Source organism: Cupressus sempervirens, chromosome 7, assembly GCF_028749045.1.
Source record: "Cupressus sempervirens isolate cs-2001-9-10 chromosome 7, ASM2874904v1, whole genome shotgun sequence".
Taxonomy (NCBI): Eukaryota; Viridiplantae; Streptophyta; class Pinopsida; order Cupressales; family Cupressaceae; genus Cupressus; species Cupressus sempervirens.
The window spans coordinates 473,481,531-473,501,874 of NC_143124.1; the positions used below are offsets into that span (position 1 = coordinate 473,481,531).

Sequence of the window (20,344 nt, forward strand, 5' to 3'; positions counted from 1 at the left end):
AAAGGTTTTCCATGAATCAGGCTAAAAGGTAGTAATTAATATGTTGAGCAAATGGTAGTCGGATGGAGCAAGCTAGCAAGATGCTCTAGTAGTCCAACTGATTTCTAGTTCTAGTGATACTTTGGGCTCTTATCACACTTCTCAAGAGTGGAACAAAGTTGTAGACTGCTTAGCGAAATGCCCTTCAAAGTGGATAGAGGCATGAAGTGTTGAGTGTCAGGATAACATATACATGGAATATGCTCATGTGTGAGAGGATTTACTTGCATGGGACATGAGAGGCTATTCGGGAACTTCTAGAGGTCTTTGACAAATTATATTTCTCCAATTATGGCCTTTTGTTGGCTTTTATTGAGCTTCTTTGCCTTGTATTGATTGCTTCCAATTAATAAGGGAAAAAACTATTACATTTTTTATTATATATTAATAATATGGAATAAAAAAATTTATTACAAATGATGTAAAATATAAAACTTATAAATTAAAAAGCTTGTATACTTATAAAATATTATTAATATAAAAAATATTTATTTTTTAATTAATATTGTATATATTTAATTTTTTATTTAACTAATATATATATTTTTATTATATATACAATTGTCATTTATAATTAATAAAACTGAGTTTTAATATATATATTTATAATTTTAGTATAACTGATATATTCAATTTTAATCTGTATATATATTTTATTTATAACTACTATAAATAATTTTCAATATATATTTATAATTTTGGATTGTTTTTGTATGGATGTGCCAAAATGTACCTAGACCCTCAAAAAACTGGCACACTTACCATGTATCCTATTCTGATTCTGATCTTGATTTGGCAACTTAGCCCAACACTGATAGCACTGCTAGGGGTCATATGCTCATAGCTTATAGTGGGCCTCAACATGTCGCTGCTATGATATTTGCATGTCTCAGACATACCCAAAGGATCTAATTGCTCTCTCTGCCTCTTCTATTATGGCTATTGCCCCTACTTCTAAGTCAACCTAATCAACCCTACTTCTAAATCAACCTAATTAACCCATGGATGGTCAACGTCAATCAGCACAAGTCCTTAGCCTTGGTTGTCCAATCTTTTTGTAGACAAACATCCTTTAAAGTATGGCAAGTAAATCAAAACCCATAATTTCTTCTGACAGAAGTAACAGTTATAATTAACATAAACAAAATCCTTCAACATTTACAATAACAATATTGTGCCTCTTAAAATGCATGTGCTCAAGCATACTCCAATAGCACTCATATCCTAAAGTGTTTCATTATTGGCTCAAAACACATGAAAATCCTCTAAAGACTTGGCGGCACATCAACGCCAAACCTCTCTCAAAATGCATCTAAAATGAGAAAAAAATATCTTATGATTTCATGCATAATTACTTCTAACCTCCTATGTTAGACAAACTAAACTCATTATTTATGTTATCTAAAAGGAACAGTGGGGATACAAAATGTTCAAAAGAGTCAATGCGTTTGTGCAATACAAACAATGCACTAGGACAATGAGAATCACAAAAAATGTGTCTTTGACCATTCTTACCATTGTGTAGATATATCTTGATTACTTTTGCATTTAACAATGTCATTAGTGATGGTAATACATTACCATAAAAGTAAAAGTATGGCACAAAACTACCCATTTCTACTGCCAATTCATATATTTTCATTAGAAAAGTGCTATTATGAATAACAAAGATAACTAGTCTGATAGCAATAAACTTAAAAAGAGTGGGATATAGCTTATAACTGTATGTATATTGCACCAAGAAGACATGAAAATTGAGTGAATGGCAAGCTCTCACATTGTCAATTGGAGAATAGGACTTCATGTAAAAGTAGAACTCCTCTTTCCGTGGATCACCCCACTCCTACAATACATTGCAAAGAATTCAACATATTTATAGTTGGATATTTTGCAGTAACACACATTTGCAGATTTTAAACAGTTTTAAACTAAGCAAAGTAAATAAAATCATCACATATTTTTCCGCATACTCTTCTTGATCAACTTATCTCCAATATTGACAAGAAATTTGCCAAGTAAGAATTTACCTCCCACTCAGAAGTTGTCAATGGAATGCTAGGATCTAACATTGTTGTAACAACATCTACAAAAGGCACTCCTGCCATAGCTGCTTTAAATAAATCCGGTCTCATATTTAAAACTGCACCAATTAGTAAGCCTCCTGCACTTCTTCCATCGATGCATAACTTGTTCTTTGAACCATACTTATGCATTAACAAATATTCTGCACAAGCAATAAAATCAGTGAAAGTGTTTTTTTTCTTTAAGAGCTTTCCATCTTCATACCACTTCCGACCCATCTCACCCCCTCCTCTGACATGAGCAATTGCATATACAAAGCCACGATCAACCAAAGATAGTCTTGTTGATCTAAAATCAGGATCTATGCATACCTACAGACAAAACCTTAAGTTTAGCACAAGAAAAACCTCTATAATAGTTGCAAACTTGCAAGATACAAACAGAAAAGTAGCACAGCTCTATTAGACCATTTCAGTCTGACATCACCATTTTGATATATTATAAGTGGAAAATTATTATAACATTTTTATATCTTCATAGTATCATCACTATTTAAATCAAGAAAACAAAACTTCATTTAAGAAGGAAGATCATCTATTTGTACATCTTCCCAGCATTATTACTGCTGAAAGAAGAAAAACAAAACTGTATTGATATCCATCAATAACAAAAGTGCAAGCACGAAATTGGACATAATATTATTATGATAAAATAAATAAGACATATGGCACTGTATTTTGCAATACAAGTCAGTATCTAATGTAAGTGTAGTCAAATAATATTGAGTCACTATTGATTGGTAACTCTTACGTTCAATACAAAAATCATGGCCAATCTTACATTTGTCATTCATTATAAATCTCAAGGGGTTATGTCTCTCTGCATCTTATGAATTCTTCACATATGCGGACAATACCTAAATGATTTAGAAATTCGTATAAATGATTCCATTCCTTCATTTTTATGAATCATTGTTACCTTGTGTTCTAAATGGTGTGATAGGAATGTTCTCTGTATAGTTTTCCTGTTTGTATTTTTTAAAACAGATAAATAAGACTTGTCAACAGTACTTGTCTATTTGAAAAAGAGTGAGCATAATATCATATTCAATTTAATCCACACAATACTGATAAAACATGGTTGAAAATCATTACGCTAGAGGACTTTATCTGACTAGAAGGAAAAGAGTATTTTTTATTTCTTCTAAACTGGAAGACCTTAGTGTGCAAGAATTCCCCCTTTCTATTAGCTTGAAGATCCTTTTCTTAAAGTAAAATTGGCATATCTCTTATTCAATATTGAATGGTATCTTTATGTACTTTAGTAAGGTTAGCTAGTTTCTAGTTCTAATTTAAGTTAACATTTGTTTTGTTTAGAAACATCATTTGTAATTTCTATAAATGGAGCTTTGCATTTCCACTGGTAAAGCAATCAATTACCCTTTCGTTGTATTAAAGCTCAATAAAAAAATTGCAAACCTTTTTCAGAACAAAATTCATATTTTATCATAAAAACTTTTTTCGATTTTTCTTATTGATTTTTCTAATAAAATTTGTTTTTTCTGCAAATTGAAGAAATCACAGGTTTTATCAAAATTGTGTTTTCTTCTCAAGGACAAAATTTCCATTTATTTGAAAAAAATGGTGATTTTTTAGGAGAACTGGCACCAAAGAAGAATGAAGAATGGAGGATGTGCACAAATTCTCGAGCTATCAACAAGATCACAATCAATTGCAGATTTCCATTTCGCGGATGGATGATATCATGGACTGTGAATGTAGTTGTGTGTTTCACAAAGATAGATCTGAAGAGTGGGTACAACCAGATTCGAATCAGAGAAGGAGATGAGTGGAAGATTGCCTTCAAGACAAGGGAAGGATTGTACGAATGGTTAGTCATGCCTTTTGGGCTAACCAATGCACCAAGCACTTTCATGTGACTCATTAGTGAGGTACTAAAGGAGTCTCTAGGTAAGTTTGTCATTGTTTACCTAAATGATATATTAATCTTTAATAAGAATTTGGAGGAGCAGTTGAGGGAGGAAAAGTTGCTAATAAATTTGAAGAAGTCTAGTTTTGTGAACAGGTTGGTGTACCTGAGATTTGTAGTATCAGTAGAAGGTCTGAAAACAAACCCTAAGAAAGTGAAGGCTATCCTCAAATGGCCTACTCTAACGAGTGCAACAAAGGCAAGATATTTTCATGGATTGGCTAGTTTTTACAGAAATTTTATTAGAGGTTTTAGTAGTATTTGTGGACCCTTGACTGAAACAATGAGAGGGGATAGGAAAGAATTTAAGTGGATTGTAGGAGCAGATAAGAGTTTTAATTTGTTGAAACAAAAAGTTACAAGGCAGCTTGTTTTAGCACTTCCAGATTTTAACAAGGTGTGTCAAGTAGAGTCTGATGCTAGTGGTACTGCAATAGGAGTTGTTTTGAGCCAAGAAGGTAGACCTGTTGTTTTTTCAGTGAGAAATTAAATGATGCCAAAAGAAAGTATTATGTTTGTGATCAGGAATTTTATACTATAGCTCATGCACTGAAGAAGTAGAGACACTATCTTCTTCTAAGGAGTTTGTTTTGTATACGGATCATCAAGCTTTGCAATATTTGAATAGTCAAGGAAAGTTGAACTAAAGGCATTTGAAATGGGTTGAGTTTTTGCAAAGTTTAACATTTGTTTTGAAACATAGGAGTGGAAAGTCTAAGAGAGTTGCAAATGCTCTTAACAGAAGACAACTTTTGCTGACAAAGATGCAGATTGAGGTGATTGGGTTCAAGGAACTCTAGAATTTGTACCCAGAGGATCCTGATTTTGGTAAAGCTTGTAAAGCTTGTACAGAATTGGTTACACTTGATAGGACGAAGTGGTTGGATTTTATAATCCAAGATAGAATACTATTCAAAGGAAGTCAGTTGTGCATTTCTTTGGTTGCTAAGAATTATTACTAGCCACAATTGCAGCAAGATGTGAAGAAGTTTGTATAGAGTTGTAGAGTACATCAGATGGCAAAGGAGTGAAGCAAAATATGGGGTTGTATTAGTCATTACCTGTACTTGAGAACCTGTGGGAAGACGTTAGCATGGATTTTGTTCTTGGTTTACCAAGGACATAGCAAGGGCATGATTCTATATTTGTGGTGGTTGATAGGTTTTCAAAGATGGCACATTGCATTCCCTACAAGAAGACTAGTGATGTTGTTCATGTGGCGGAGTTGGTTTTCAAGGAAGTAGTGAGACTACATGGTCTGCCAAAGAGTATACTTTCTGATCAAGATACCAAGTTTGTTGGGTATTTCTGGTGAACATTGTGGAAGAAATTGAAGACAGATTTGAAGTTCAATTCATCACATCATTCACAGACTAATAGACAGACAAAGGTGGTGAATAGAGTTTGGGGAACTTACTGAGATAAGCCAAAAGGTTGGGATCTAATTTTACCACAAGCAGAATTTGCATACAATAATTCTATCAACAAAAGTATTGGTAAATCACCATTCTAGATTGTTTATGGGAGTAGTCCCAAAAATACTTCTAAATAGAGGAAGTTGGATAAGGGAGAGATAAGAAGTCTTGAAGCGGAGGATTTTGCAGAGCATTTGAAGAACATCCATGAGGAGGTGAGGAAGCACATTACAAAGGTGAATACACAGTACAAGGCTAAGGCAGATGAGAAAATGAGGTATAAAGAATTTCAAGTTGGGGATGAAGTCATGGTTCATTTGAGGAAAGAGAGATTTCTAGTGGGTACATATAAAAGCTGAAAGTGAAGTTTGGACCATGCAAGATAGTGAAAAGGCATGATTCTAGAAATGCCTATGAAGTAGAGTTGCTTGCTAAACTAAATATTTGACCAGTATTTTACATTTCAGATCTCACAGAGAATCACAAAGGAAGTGACGGAGATGCAGTCACAGAAGCACAGTGGAGTATTCCAACAACTATTTCAACTACAAAGGAGATTAAAGACTTACTAGACAGCCAAGTCGGTAGAAGTACAAGGAATGAGGAATATCAAAAATATCTGGTCAAGTGGAAAGGATGACCTATTGAGGATTCATCATAGCTGACAAGGGAGGAGGTTTTCCTCTGACTACCTAAGACATGACTGGGTCACTTGTCAAATTACCCTGGGTGTATGTTGCAGGAGCATCCTAGGTGTAAGGGCAATCTTTCATCACCCAAAAATATTTTTGTTTTGTCATTTCCAATAAGGGTTATTTCAGTAAAGAGTTACTATTTGTGGAAACTTACTATCCTTAATAAGTGGGTCATACAATCTTGGAATGTTCTAATTTCACAGATGGAGGTTCATTTTAGTCATATCAGCCTGCCAATGGAGCTACATTGTCATACATATGTATTGCAAAAGTCATTGAGGTTTTTGAGTATGAAACCTTTGAAAGGCCTTAGAGGCTCTAGAACGAGGTCATGCCTAGGTTAACTGGCGCTTGCACTTGTCAGGCGTTGTAGTTCAAGCATTGTAGTTCAAAAGCTGATGATTCCGAAAAATACTAATAGTTGAAAATTGGACATACAGTTTGAAAGTCGTGGCCTCTGGAAATTGGGGTACCTAAAAACATAATTAGGGCCAACCCTATGTAATAAATTGGGAAATAATTTTTAATTGGAGTTCTGTCAACCTCCAAGGCTAGGGTTAATGTCTAGGAACCTTCCCAAGTGGTGAAAAATTGCATATCTAAGGAAGGCTAGCAGTGATGTTTAGGTAGTTCTGGGTGGTAGTTTGTGGCTTTGCGTTGAAGAATATTGTAAAGAAATTTCCTTTCATATTGTATTTTTGAAAATTTGTAATTCCACATTTGTGGAAATAATAAAAAGCCCATTTATGTTCTTGTGAAATTCAGTTGTTCTCTAATTTTGTGTGTATTTGTGGTATCAAGGGGAGCACACTTATCTGATAATCTCTTGCACATCATGAGCTTAACCTTGACCAACTTGCGAGCTCACCCTATCAAAAGGATTTTCGCATAAGTGCAATGGTTTTTTTCAAGGTGGCATTTTTCACAGAATGGTAGTAGCTTTTATTGTTGCAGATTTTCTTATGTTCTTCTGATAGGAAGGTTTCTACTTGCAACTCACGCATTTTTTGATGCATTTTTCTACAAACACAACCTTGCACAAGAGCTTTTTCCTTGTATTTGGTGGTATCGTTTCTATAGTCCTGATTTTTCCAACTCAGTTAGCATATTTGCGTGCTTCCAATAGAGGTTTTGTGTAAAAAAATTTACAACCATAACTTGTCTATGACTTTTTAAAATCCTCGCCATTATTTTACAATTTTCCAATAATATCATGGATCATCTCAATAAAATCATAGTGGCTCTGTGTTTGCAATTTTTTGTGTTCTTCAACAATTTTTTTTTTCTAAAATCACCATTCTTCTATAGATCACAGCTAGAAATATCCCGAATGGATATTCTACTAAAATTTCTCATAAACAAAATTTCAGCAAATGATAGATAACTTATGCAAACCCAACCAACAATGTAAACCAGAAAATGAACCGATAATGCTCATTAAAATATTCAGTTCTAACACATCAGATTTGCTATTGTATTATAAATCAGCAATACAATTATAACATACATAGAGTCCAATCTTACAAACAGCAATAACAGTCAAATTGGAAACATATAAAAGAACCTATAAACCTAGCGTGAACTGTCTTGAATCCACTACAGTGATGAACCGGGGCTACGTCTAATCCACCAACAATGGCCTGAAGGTCCTCAGGTCTGAAATGGAAAATGTACTCTCCCAATGTTTCTCCAAGAGAAACCCAGATTCTCCAAACAAACAATAATTCAAGCATGCCAAAATGAGTCTCCCTTCCTTCTTTAAATGCATCAAGTTGTGACACTTCAATTTCAGCTTCTCTGTCTTGTCGTCATCTTCCTCTCTTGTCAACTTTTAGCCCCCTTTAAAGTATTAAATGCACTCCTTTTTAAATGCACATTAAGCTCACAAAAGCGAATTTTAATTTTTTATGAATTTGATTTATAGAATTTTTGATGTCCCAAAAAGGGGATATTACAAGTCCTCCCTCCTCAAGATTGCTTGCCCTCAAGCAATCATGAGTCCATAATCCAATACCAAGGTCCCATGTCCACCAGCAAGGCACTCCATAGCTCATACTAGTAACTATATAATCAAGATATGCCAAACTATGGAACCAACAATAAGGATGCAACCAGTCTACCACTATGATCCCTGGATCCCAAATAAAAAATTGTGTGATGTCCCTGAGATCACCCACTAACTACTGTAATACATGTGCCCCTTAAGAGGATAATATATGCCAGACTACCTCATAAACCATACCACGATGCTGGAAATCATAGAGTAATCTAATGGTAGGTGATGCAGGAGTGAGTATCTCAAAAAAGAGCGACTCGAAGAGTCATCCCGTGTCGCCTCCCTCAACTGTGTAAGGACATACATCACACCAACTATCCAAATTCCACACACAAGAGGAATCAATCAAAATCAAAACATATCCAAGAATATCATCAGACTCCCGACGCACAACTCCGACCTCATCTTCACCATGCCAAGATTGGTGAAGCCCATCAGTGAAACCCAACCAAGCTATATTGCTAACTCTGTCAATACTTGATTCCGAAAGAAAACAACTCTCACATCCATCGTCCATAAGGAGATACAAATTACTAAAGGAAACAACAACCTCATAACTACAACCAACCTTCGTAAAACCCCTATGGATGTGTTGACTCTACAAATAATCCACCTAGTGGCAACTGACACCATAAATACCATATAAACCTATATCTACATGAAACCCCTGTGACATAGAAGTAGGCAACCCACTCATATACATATCACTATAGTGAGAAACTAGTTGGTGCCCCTATAAGTTATCTCCCATCACCACCTGATACAAATACTTACAGCCTCTAATGCCATCTTCCTAAGATGGCAGACATTCATCGCACAATGGATGATACAATCTTTGAGTTAACCCACACGTGCGACTCATAAAATCCTCCACGTGCATAAAACAAAAAGCGATGTGCACTCATCATTGTATAGTCACAATGCATAACCTCAACCTCTGACAATGGCTCATCATAAAGTACAATATGTCGGCGGGAAGTGGATGAACCTGGCTTAACTTGATCAACCCTCGCAATATCATCACTGATCACCTCCTCAATGGCCATATCTGAATGTTGGACTGAATTAGAGCATGCAAAATCTAATTTTTGATTCAACTCAGCACTCTAATTTTATGCTTCATGAAACGCCACTAAGGTAGCCTCAAGGTTGTCCTTGGCATTCATGAGCTCATAGGTACATACATCTACTTCCACCACCTTCTTCCTCGATGCTTCTGAGTAAATCTGTGCCAAGGTCAAAGAGATGATCCCGATCTAAAAGATGGTATAGGTAGTCTGATTTCATTGTTTTCATTCCTTAATTACCTGCAAATGTGAGAACTCCTCTTGGAGTCCTCTTTGTCTTCCCTCTAATTGTTCCCTCCAAAAGTGTTTTTCAACCATCTCATAAAAGTTATCAAAATGTGACAGAGCTGCAATAATCTTTTGTTTTGTTACTTTCATTTTACTCTCCAAATAAGGTGAACAAGTAGCTGTATGAAATAAGTCAAATGCATATGAGGTGGGAGAAAGGGTCTCATATATATATCCACATCATTAATGCCATCCTTCATACCCAGCTGCAAAAAAGAGTTAGAGACAACATTGTGATCACAATTAAATTCATCATAAGAATAATCCATACCATATATTGAGACCCTTAAGTCTGAATCAAAAACAATATCAGCACTCTCAAAACATGTTGAGTCCTCATTATGGGCTACTTGGTTAGTATCCTCCAATTTGCTATCAATATACCCATCAAGAACATTAGTGTCGGCAGCCCCGGACAAACCTGTACCATGTTTAACATTTTCTATATGATCACGAGAAGGTTATGAATTAGTAGTAGTTGGCTGCTCTTCCTTTTCAAGACTACCAGTACGATGATTATTGTCCTCATACAAATTTGTGCACTTGTCTTTCGCAGGAGATCCTGGGCCAATTCATAATATTTCTTTTTTGCCATATCAGTCATGTTTTGCATCTTTGGATGGAAATCCATGTAATCCATGAAGGGTAACACATTCTGAACTTATGGAGGGAATCTCTTGTACTCATCATATATGCTTGTTATTTCAGTTCGTGCATCAATTGGGAAATTGTTGGCCAATTGCTGCTGTAATTTAACAAGATCTTTTTTGAATTTTTCTAGAGTGTCTTTCCCATTGCAACAATCCAAATACTAAACCAAACTGTCAAGGGGACTAACCTGATGGTTAGTACATAGATTTGCTTTCAAAATATTTCCTGCAGCTATTAGTATGTAACAACAATGGTCTAGCATGTAGTCCCAGCGACTAAGACTCAAACATCTAGTAGCACAATAAAACCAATGTTTCTCCTAACATCAATATTCAAAGAATTTCACTCCCACAGAAATTTTTGCCAACTCAGATTTACATAACAAAAGACGATGTTCCTGATCTGATTTGTTTAAACGGTCCAGTTCTGCAAATTCTTCATTTTAACCCAGTATCATCATGAACTGTATATATATTGCAGTTATAAACCACTGCGACCAGATCACAGAAGACTTATTCATGCACAAATGTGTGATACATTTGCCCAGCCTAATACATCTACACTCATAACGTACTCAGAATGTAACAGGTAGTTGCTATCTTCTCTAGAGTAAGAACAGAGTGATAATTTTAGCGTATAGGCATTGTATTGGATTCTGTTTGAGTCCATCCACCATATAAACTGGAATTGAATGTTAACAACCAGAACTCCTCAACCAACCCAAATTTTTCCCAATCTTCACCAGTGCTGACCATTAGTGGAAAAACAACCCACAAGAAGCTTCCAGCTTCATGCGACTGAATATAGTTTGGTTATTGATGGCAGTAGTAAAACATAACTCCATCGTTAAATATAGTTTCCAATATTTATCTTAACCCATATTTCACTTGCCCCATCAACGGATTTACAACTCCCCTGTTCTCTGCTTGAAAGCCTTTGCTGGAATAATCATTCATGACAAATAAAAGAAAAATCCAAAATCCGATATGTTCTCCTCAACACTGTTCAAGTTGTTGATGCCACGCTGAGCTTGCAAGATCCAGCTTCCTTTGGATTCTAGAAATGACTGCCGGGCACAAGATATAGTATCGTGAGTCAAATATCAACTGTCCTTCAGAGAAATGGGTCTCGGCAATGATAATGCTTCCAACTCTCAATGTACCGCATATAACACACACTCGATGCTACTAATAAAGACTGCTTACGCACACCACTGGCAATGATGTTTATAACTCTTAACTTCAGGTTTTTTTTGTAACTCTGTCCAAACCAAAACAAATCTGGTAACACCCAGATTATCACCACTCTGCAGAAAAAATGCCAATGACACAAACACGGAAGTCTTGAATCTCAGCAAGGACTAATTGGCATTAATTTCACAATATTATTCCCTGTTGTAATTCTCGAAAGACCATAAGAATCTTATTTACATCATCAGCAAATCAATTCTCTCTGTCAAATTGAACCGTTCAACCTGGGTAAGCATCAACGATCCGATGAAGGCAAAACTCCCTTGCCAACAACTCAAAACTTGACCTCCAACACGATGCATTCCTTGCCAATACCTTTCTTGAAACAGTCTGCCTTCAAACTACAAATACTTCACGACAACCTTTGACATGGTGGTGTCTTAAATCACCCAACAAAATATTTTGCGCCAATTTAACTTCATGCAATTACAAATTATTTCTTTCGGACGGAATAAATGGTTCAGTCCGTTATGAAACAGCGTGTCTATATTTGTCTGCTCCTGACCAGATCATACCGGCAAAAAAAATTGTTTGCTTGTGCACTATAGGAGATATGTCTTCGACTATTAGCATATATGAAAAGCTAAAGAGTTTCGACTTCCTCTCTTTTGCATGATAATTTGATTTGGCATACTATTTGGGATTCTTGTCAAGGCTGGCGCCTACATTATCTCCACTTTGATTAGTGGCTCTAAACTGACAAAAGCTCCATCGTTTCTAAGAATGAAGCACTTGAGGCACCCGAAGAATGGTTGTTTTCGTACTGACCACTGCCGGCCTTACAAATCTCACAATTAGCGTTGTTGAGGGGATCTATGATACTCGACTCACCTTTAAACCACCACATGCTAATTCAACGTCAGCTGATACAAGTCTACCCGCAACATCTTATGACTTCGACAATTGAATTCAGTGAGAAATATGTCACTCTCAACAGTAATGGTTTTCGGCTATTCAACATGCTGTTTCTTCCTTATATAATACGCCTGAAGCAATGCCTTTTTGTTCACACCGTTAATTCGAGGAAACCACATGAATGTATAGTATGTCGATATATACCTTATGAAGCCCAATATAGTTAAGTCATCTTACTAATAAAATGGTCTTCAAGAAGAAGTCACAATAATGAAGGATTGCTTCACAATTAATATCTCTGGAAACCAGCTCAATATCTTCCGCGACTGCTTATTTCACTAGGTCTCATGGCACTGTGTATGCGGCTAGAAATATCAAAATATGCCCACATAATATTTTTCTTGTCTCGGCAATATTAATGCACCTTTAATAAGTTCTTTGAATTGTTTATCAAAGTTGCAAACTTTAGTATTGTCGTGAATATTCATAATGTAATTTCTGAACTAGATAAAGTGATCTATAAAAACTTCCACTTCAAATACATTGCCAACAATTTTTAATCCTTGCCAAAAAAATATTAGAGAAAATTCTATAAATCCTTTTGAAAATTGTTTTCAACAAACTCCACAAAATGGCAAGATCGCCACTCTGATACCATTGAAATATCCCAAATGGATATTCTACTAAAATTTCTCATAAACAGATTTCAACATATGATAGATAACTCATGCAAACCCAACCAGCAAATGACCCATACTGCTCATTAAAATATTCAGTTTTAATACATCATATTTGCTATTGTATTATTAATCAGCGATACAATAACATGCATAGAGTCCAATCTTACAAACAGCAATAACAGTCAGATAGGAATCATATAAAAAAACCTATAAACCCAGCGTGAACTCCGTCTTGAATCCACTGCAATGATGAACCGGGGCTACGTCCAACCCACCAACGATGACCTGAAGGTTTGCATCCTAAGGTCTGAAATGGAAGATGTACTCTCCCAATGTTTCTCCAAGAGAAACCCAGATTCTCCAAACAAACAATAATTCAAGCATGCCAAAATGAGTCTTCCTTCTTTTAATGCATCAAGTTGTGACTCTTTAGTTTCCGCTTCTCTGTCTTTTCGTCATCTTCCTCTTTTGTCAACTTTTAGCTCCCTTTAAAGTATTAAATGCACCTCTTTTTAAATGCACATTAAGCTCGCAAAAGCCAATTTTAATTTTTTACGAATTTGACTTTAGAATTTCTAATGTCCCAAAAGGGGGACATTACACAACACAATTTCTGCAATCCTGCAAATTTGTTGACATTGGGATTTGTGCCAACAATTTTTACTTTTTTGACAGAGAAATTAGAATCTAAGCCTTTCATGAGTTCTTAACTTGTTTTATGTGCATTGAAAAATGAGAGGGATGGCGTCGTTGACCAATATCATATTGGAAAGCAATCAATGCTTCAACAGCAGGAACTACAACACGTGGAAATAGCAAATGCTCCCAATCTTCAAGTACCAGTGTTTTAGTACTTGGGAAAGTCACTCACCCATGGTAGTAAGCAAAGATCAAGACAAGTATAATGAGCGCAATTAGGAAGCGGTCATGCTCATCAAGTTGTGAAAAGTTGATGAGATGCTTCCAGAAGTGTCATCTGGCAAGACAGTTGTGAAGATTTGGAAACATTTGGATAATCTTCGTGAACAATCTGAGAACAGCAAAGCGTACTTTAGAAGACAATGTTTTCCATTAGGATGGATTAAGGTGTCTTTGCAGGAGCATCTTCTGAAGGTAAAGGATATTTGCAATCAGCTATTGGTCGCACAATGCAAGAAAAAGATATGCAAGTAATCACACTGAAAAGCCTACCATGATCCAACAAGCACTTCATCAAGACTATGAACAATATATCCATAATTCTTCATTTGAAGTTTGATGAACTGTGCAACAAGCGCCTACAGCAAGACAAGTGCAAACAACAGATTTGGAGCAGGTAGAAACCTATTGTGAAACAAGCATTCATTACCAAAGCCAAAGGCAAGTTCATCTAGTAGAAAGGACTAAGAAAAGAAAATCAAAGGAGAGGTCTAAGAGGGTAATCAAATATTTTTATTGTACTTAAATTGGTCATATAATGTGTAATGTCCCCTTTTTAGCATTCATAGCATGATGTTGTCATTAGCCTATTTCCCCACGGTCCCGTAGGCTAACCAGGACATTAAAGGGGCTTAGAGGCCATTTGGCCTAGATAGTTTCAGTTGCAGGTCTTTTTGAGGGGTTTTGCGGCAATTTTGGGCATACTTACTATTTATAGTAAGTCATCTTGGATATGGTCGGACATCTAGTGGCAGCGGTATGTCGATGGTAATTGTTTAAAATCGGCAAGAAGACTTGTTTATCATTGATAAGATTTGTTATGCATTGATAAAAATATTTTATAAAGTTAAATTTAAATATTTAACTTTATTAATGCATAGACTATAGTTTGTGAGAAATATTTAAATTAAAAGAGTCCCCTTTATTTTATAACACATTGGAGACATAAGTTATATAAAGGGAGTGATGTTTTATCCCACATTGAGAAAACGAAGGATTGAGCTCTTGTGAGAACACTATAAAAGAAAGAGAAGAGCTTCTTTTTAGTATGCTTGAAAATATCAAAAAAATTGAGAAATTTTCTGGAGATTATGTCTCAATAGTTTGAAGGACGAAATCCCTTCAAGCTGAAAATATTGACGCTATTGAAAGATATGCTCTTGAGATTCAACAAGCTAGCAGTCTGAAAAAGCAAATACGAAAAAGCAGTCCGAAAAAGCGGAACCCAAAAAGCAAGCCAAAAAAGCAATCCGAAAAAGTGGAACCGAAAAGGCAGGCCGAAAAAACAGTCCGAAAAAGCAGTTCGAAAAAGCAAATCGGAAAAGCAAAATAGAAGGGGCAACATTGAAGAAAATTATTACAGCCATCTACAACCAAGTTCCTTTATTAGTATTGTTTTTTTAGGGTGTTATAAGTTTCAGCTGAAAGTGTGCATTATACCAGCATTATCATTTTGTAATCCATGTAAATGTCAAAAGTCTTGGCCATATTTCATGAGCATTGTATTAAAAATTTCATTGCAAATTAAGAAGATAATAGTTGTTGGTGTCATTTAAGCAATTCAATATCATTATTTATCTGCTAGTTAGTTTGCACACCAACTGTTTGTAAAAATGCCAATTGGCTGTAGGTGTTCATTTCCCATGCTTAGACCATATATATGCACTGAATATTGTCAAAATTAGTAGCACACTCATGTTAGGCCATTGTGTAGTTCATTTGGAGTCTTCTAGTACAAGATTCCCATTGATGCAAATTGAAAAAAGAGTCATTTAAAGCCAGCTGAAATACTATATCAGTCATACGTCCCTTGCATGTGAATTGTTTGATGAATTTCTTTGAGCTTTCATCAGCATTTTTTTGAGAGCAGATTTGAGGAGGGTCATTACAGTGGTATCAGAGCTTGCTTGCAAAGTGTTTGACGATATGTCAAACAACTGAAGTATAAAGATTTTTGGTGTTTGAAGAAGTTATAACCTATTGGGGTTATTACATAATGTAAAAACCACACCGGTTATAACCTTGTCAAACACCAATTTCCTTAATTGTTTAGTTATTTGACATTTTGTCAAACACTTTGCATGCAACCACTGTAAGGAGCCTGGTTGGCTCTACTGGCTATGGTGATAAGATTATTAAAATAATCTTTATGTTTCTTTTTAATGCTCACTATTGTATCTTATTATATCTTTGTAAATATTAGAATGTTTCTAATTTTTAGGTGTAGTCTAGAATAGAATGTTTCTATTCTATTCGACTCTCCTCTTTGTATATATAGATCATTTTGATCTCTGATTAATTAGAAAGTATTATGCCATTTATGTTTGTAACATGGTATCAGAGCCAGTGCTTCAAAATTTTTAGAAAAAATTATAATTTCTATTGAAATTATTTGTTACGCTTTTTCGAAATTATTTCTGAGATTCCACCAAGAACCCGGCTAGGGTTTCTGCAAATTGTGGACCAATCACGCGCGTCTGAAGCAGCTCACGTTTGTATATTTTTCGTAACCTACTGGTTTGAAAAATCTATGCCTATATCCTTAGGAAAGCTCGCGATTTTTTTCTGCAAATTGCTTCCAAATCATGCGCGTCTAAAGCAACTCGCGTCCGTATATTTTCAAGCTCATTGACAGCAAAATCGTGATTGTAGGGTCAAGGATCAGTTTGTTTTGTCTCCATTCTTCATCGTTTGCGCTCTCCCTGCAAAAAATCCACCATTATTATCAAGAAATCTGACTTTTTTCAAGCTTTTTTCAGCCAAGGCTGTTTTTTTCAAAACCCTAATTTTTGGGGTCGAAAAAAATTTTGTTTTTAGATTCTTGGTGGGTTTTCCAAGATCTCAAATGGGTCTTCATCAGATTTTTGTGGGTGCCTCAATTTTTGTGCCTCGATTTTTGAGTCAGCGGCTCTGGATTCCAACAGCGTATTATTTCTAGGTTTTTCGAGCTCTCGCCTGTGTACTTCAATTTTTCTAGGTCTTTCATTTTCTCACCTTGAAGTTTGTGCCATTTGAGATATTCGCATATTATGAGCATCTGTATCAACAGCATCAAAAGTCAGAGTCAATTAAAAGGCAAGCCATTGCTGCCCAACACTCAGAGCAAAAAAATCTAACATGCCTTTATGGCCAGCATACCTGCAGATCATGTGAAATCTTTTGTTTGGTACATAGATTCCAATGCCTCCCGACATTTCACTCACAGGTGTGATTAGTTTGTTGAATTCACTCCCTATTCTAACTCAGTAATCTTTGGAGGCGATGAAGAATACAATATTGTCGGCAAGGGCAATGTTCAGATTTAGTCCGGAGGAAAAAGACTCATGTTCCTCAATGTATGTTATGTTCCTGGCATGAAACATAATCTTCTGTCTGTTAGTCAGATTATAAAGCACTCCCCTTAGTTGGATGTCGTTTTCAGTGGAAATAAGTGTTCGATTATTGATCGTGATTCTCGCACTACACTTGTTGTCGGTCTTGAGGATCATGGTATTTATAGGCTTGTAGACTCACGCGATTCCCTTGAGCGTGCCTTCATCACCAAATCATCTGCTCTCAGTAGCCTCTGGCATCAACGATACGGTCACCTGAACATTCAATATCTAGCACAGCTTGCTCGAGATAATTTAGTCCATGGCCTACCTCATATCCAAACCCAAAACCATCGCGTTTGCGGAGCTTGCCAAGCAGGGAAGCAACATAGGACACCATTTAAGGATGGTGAATCATGGCGAGCATCTAAAGTACTCCAACTCGTCCACGCTGATGTATGTGGTCCTATGAATACTCCTCCTATTACTGGGAACAGGTATTTCTTACTCTTTGTGGATGATTTCAATCGCAAAATGTGGGTATATTTTCTTAAGCAAAAATCAAATGCTTTTCCTATATTTCAGCAGTTTAAAGCTCTAGTAGAAAAAGAGTTTGGTTCCTCCATCCATACTCTTAGGACCGATAATGGGGGGGAATTCTGTTCTTCTGTTTTCTCTGCCTTCTATACTACTCATGGCATTAGACGTCAATTCACCACACCTCACACCCCTCAGTAGAATGATGTTGTAGAGCATCGAAACCGTACCATCACAAAAATGGCTAGGGCTATGCTAGAACATAGAAATGTTCCCAGAAAATATTGGGCAGAAGCAGTATCCACAGCTATCTACCTTCTTAACTGGTCACTCACCCTTGCAGTTAACCATAAGACTCCTAAGGAAGCCCGGTCTGGTCGCAAACCTAAGATCAACCATTTGAAAGTTTTTGGCTCTCTAGCATATGTATGGATTCCTGATGCCAAACGCACTAAGTTGGATTCCAAAAGCCAGAAACTCATGTTTACAGGATACAGTCACACACAAAAGGCCTACAGACTGATTGATGTAAATACTGATCATTTAATCTTCAGTCGTGATTTTGTGTTTGATGAGGAACTCGGACCATTTTCGCTCTTTGCCACCCCGCCGCATTCTGAGATTCAATCTTCCACAACCTCTGACTCGGGATCTTCTATTTTATATGAGTCATCTGATGCTACTGATACACCACCTCAACCACTCCCAGATAATACGGCTCCTACTCCTGCCCCTCATCCAGCTATTCCGACAATTTCTGATATTGGCTCCTCAACTCTTCGGCCAAAATGGTGGGCTCAAACAATTAGTGATCTTCGTCCTAATGAACTCACTGAGGGTAGAACCTCTAGAAATAAGAGCATTCAGCACAACATGGTTAATATTGCTCTTATGGCCAACATCCACAGTATCCCTGAGCCCCAGACATATGCAGAGGCCAAAGGAATTCCAAAATGGGAACAGGTAATGGATGCTAAGCTTCAGAGTCTTCAAAAGAACCACACCTGGGTTCTTTCAAATCTACCTCCTGGGAAGAAACCTATTAGCTGTAAATGGGTCTATAAGGTCAAGTACCATGCAGATGGTACCTTGGACAAATACAAAGCCAGACTTGTTGCTCGAGGATTCACCCAACGCGAAGGCATTGACTATGAGGAGACCTTTGCTCCATCAGCCAAGATGAGCACTATTCGCATTTTCTTGCCATTGCAGCTCAGTATGGTTGGACAGTTCATCAGATGGATGTGAATAGTGCTTTTCTCAATGTTGAATTACAGGAAGAAGTCTATATGACGCAGCCCCTAGGTTTCAAGGTTGCCGGTTCAGAACCAAAAGTATGTAGACTCCAAAAGGCCCTCTATGGTCTTAAACAAGCCCCTAAGGCTTGGTATATAAAGATTCATCAGTACTTGGTTGCTCAAGGATTTCAGCATAGCCCGTCAAACAGTAATCTGTATATTAAACACTCTGGTAATGATATTCTTTTTCTTGTTGTCTATGTGGATGATTTGATCATTACTGAGAGTTCAGAACATTTGATTTCAGAAATCAAACAAGATCTATGCAAAACTTTTGATATGACAGATCTCGGATTGCTTCATTATTGTTTAAGTATTGAGGTTTGGCAGACTGGCAACAGTTATTTTTTGTCTCAGTCCAAGTATGCCAGAAATTTGCTTGACAAGTTTCGAATGCAGGATTGCAAACCTGCCTCCACTCCTATGGAGACTGGTCTGAAATTGTCTGCACAATCTGATTCTCCTCCTGTAGATGAAACACTCTTCAGGAAGCTAGTAGGTAGTCTCATCTACCTTACTACTACTAGACCTGATCTCAGTTTTGCAGTCAGCTACATCTCACGGTTCATGACGAAACCCCAAGATTGATCATTGGATTGCAACGAAACGTGTGTTACGCTATGTACATGGTACTTCAGATTATGGTCTTCTTTACACAAGGAGCACTACTCAGCTCAGTGGATTCACCAATTCTGATTGGGCCGGCTCAATTGATGACTGGAAATCTACCTCTAGCTATGTGTTTAGTATCGGATCTGCAACAGTTACCTGGATCAGTAAGAAGCAACAGGCACATGCACTCTCCTCTACAAAAGCAGAATATAGAGGAGTTGTCAAGGCAACTTGTGAAGCAGTTTGGCTCTGTCAGATGCTTGCAAATATGCATATTCCTCAAGCAGGTCCGACTTCTTTGTTTTCAGACAATCAGGGAGTACTCAAACTCACCAAGAACCCCGTGTTTCATGAATGAACCAAGCACATAGAGTTTCATTGCCATTACATCTGACAATTAGTACAAGATTGATCTATTCAGTTACTCTATGTCCCTACCTTAGAGCAACCAACAGATATTTTCACAAAACCCCTTGGTCCTGACAAGTTTGTTAAATTCAGGGGATCTATTGGTGTAGTAAATAGATTGAGCATTAAGGGGGGGTATTAAAATAATCTTTATGTTTCTTTTTAATGCTCACTATTGTATCTTATTATATCTCTGTAAATATTAGAATGTTTCTAATATTTAGGTGTAGTCTAGAATAGAATGTTTCTATTA

The 20,344-nt window shown here is 36.5% G+C and overlaps 1 protein-coding gene across 2 annotated transcripts in view; it reads right to left on the reverse strand.

Moving 5' to 3' along the window:
• Nucleotides 1-20,344, reverse strand: part of LOC149547607 (Prolyl oligopeptidase family protein) — a 103,509-nt gene that overhangs the window by 51,255 nt on the left and 31,910 nt on the right. The window contains exons 7-8 of one of the 2 annotated variants that reach the window (XR_016353900.1): nucleotides 2,067-2,432; nucleotides 1,762-1,882 (exon numbers count right to left, since the gene is read on the reverse strand). Coding sequence is in view for 1 of the 2 variants with exons in the window: in XM_089791719.1 (XP_089647845.1) it covers nucleotides 1,817-1,882; nucleotides 2,067-2,432 (432 nt within the window). In the remaining variant the exon portion in view is untranslated. The remainder of the gene's footprint in view (nucleotides 1-1,761; nucleotides 1,883-2,066; nucleotides 2,433-20,344) is intronic. The other variant, XM_089791719.1, reaches the window with a different exon arrangement.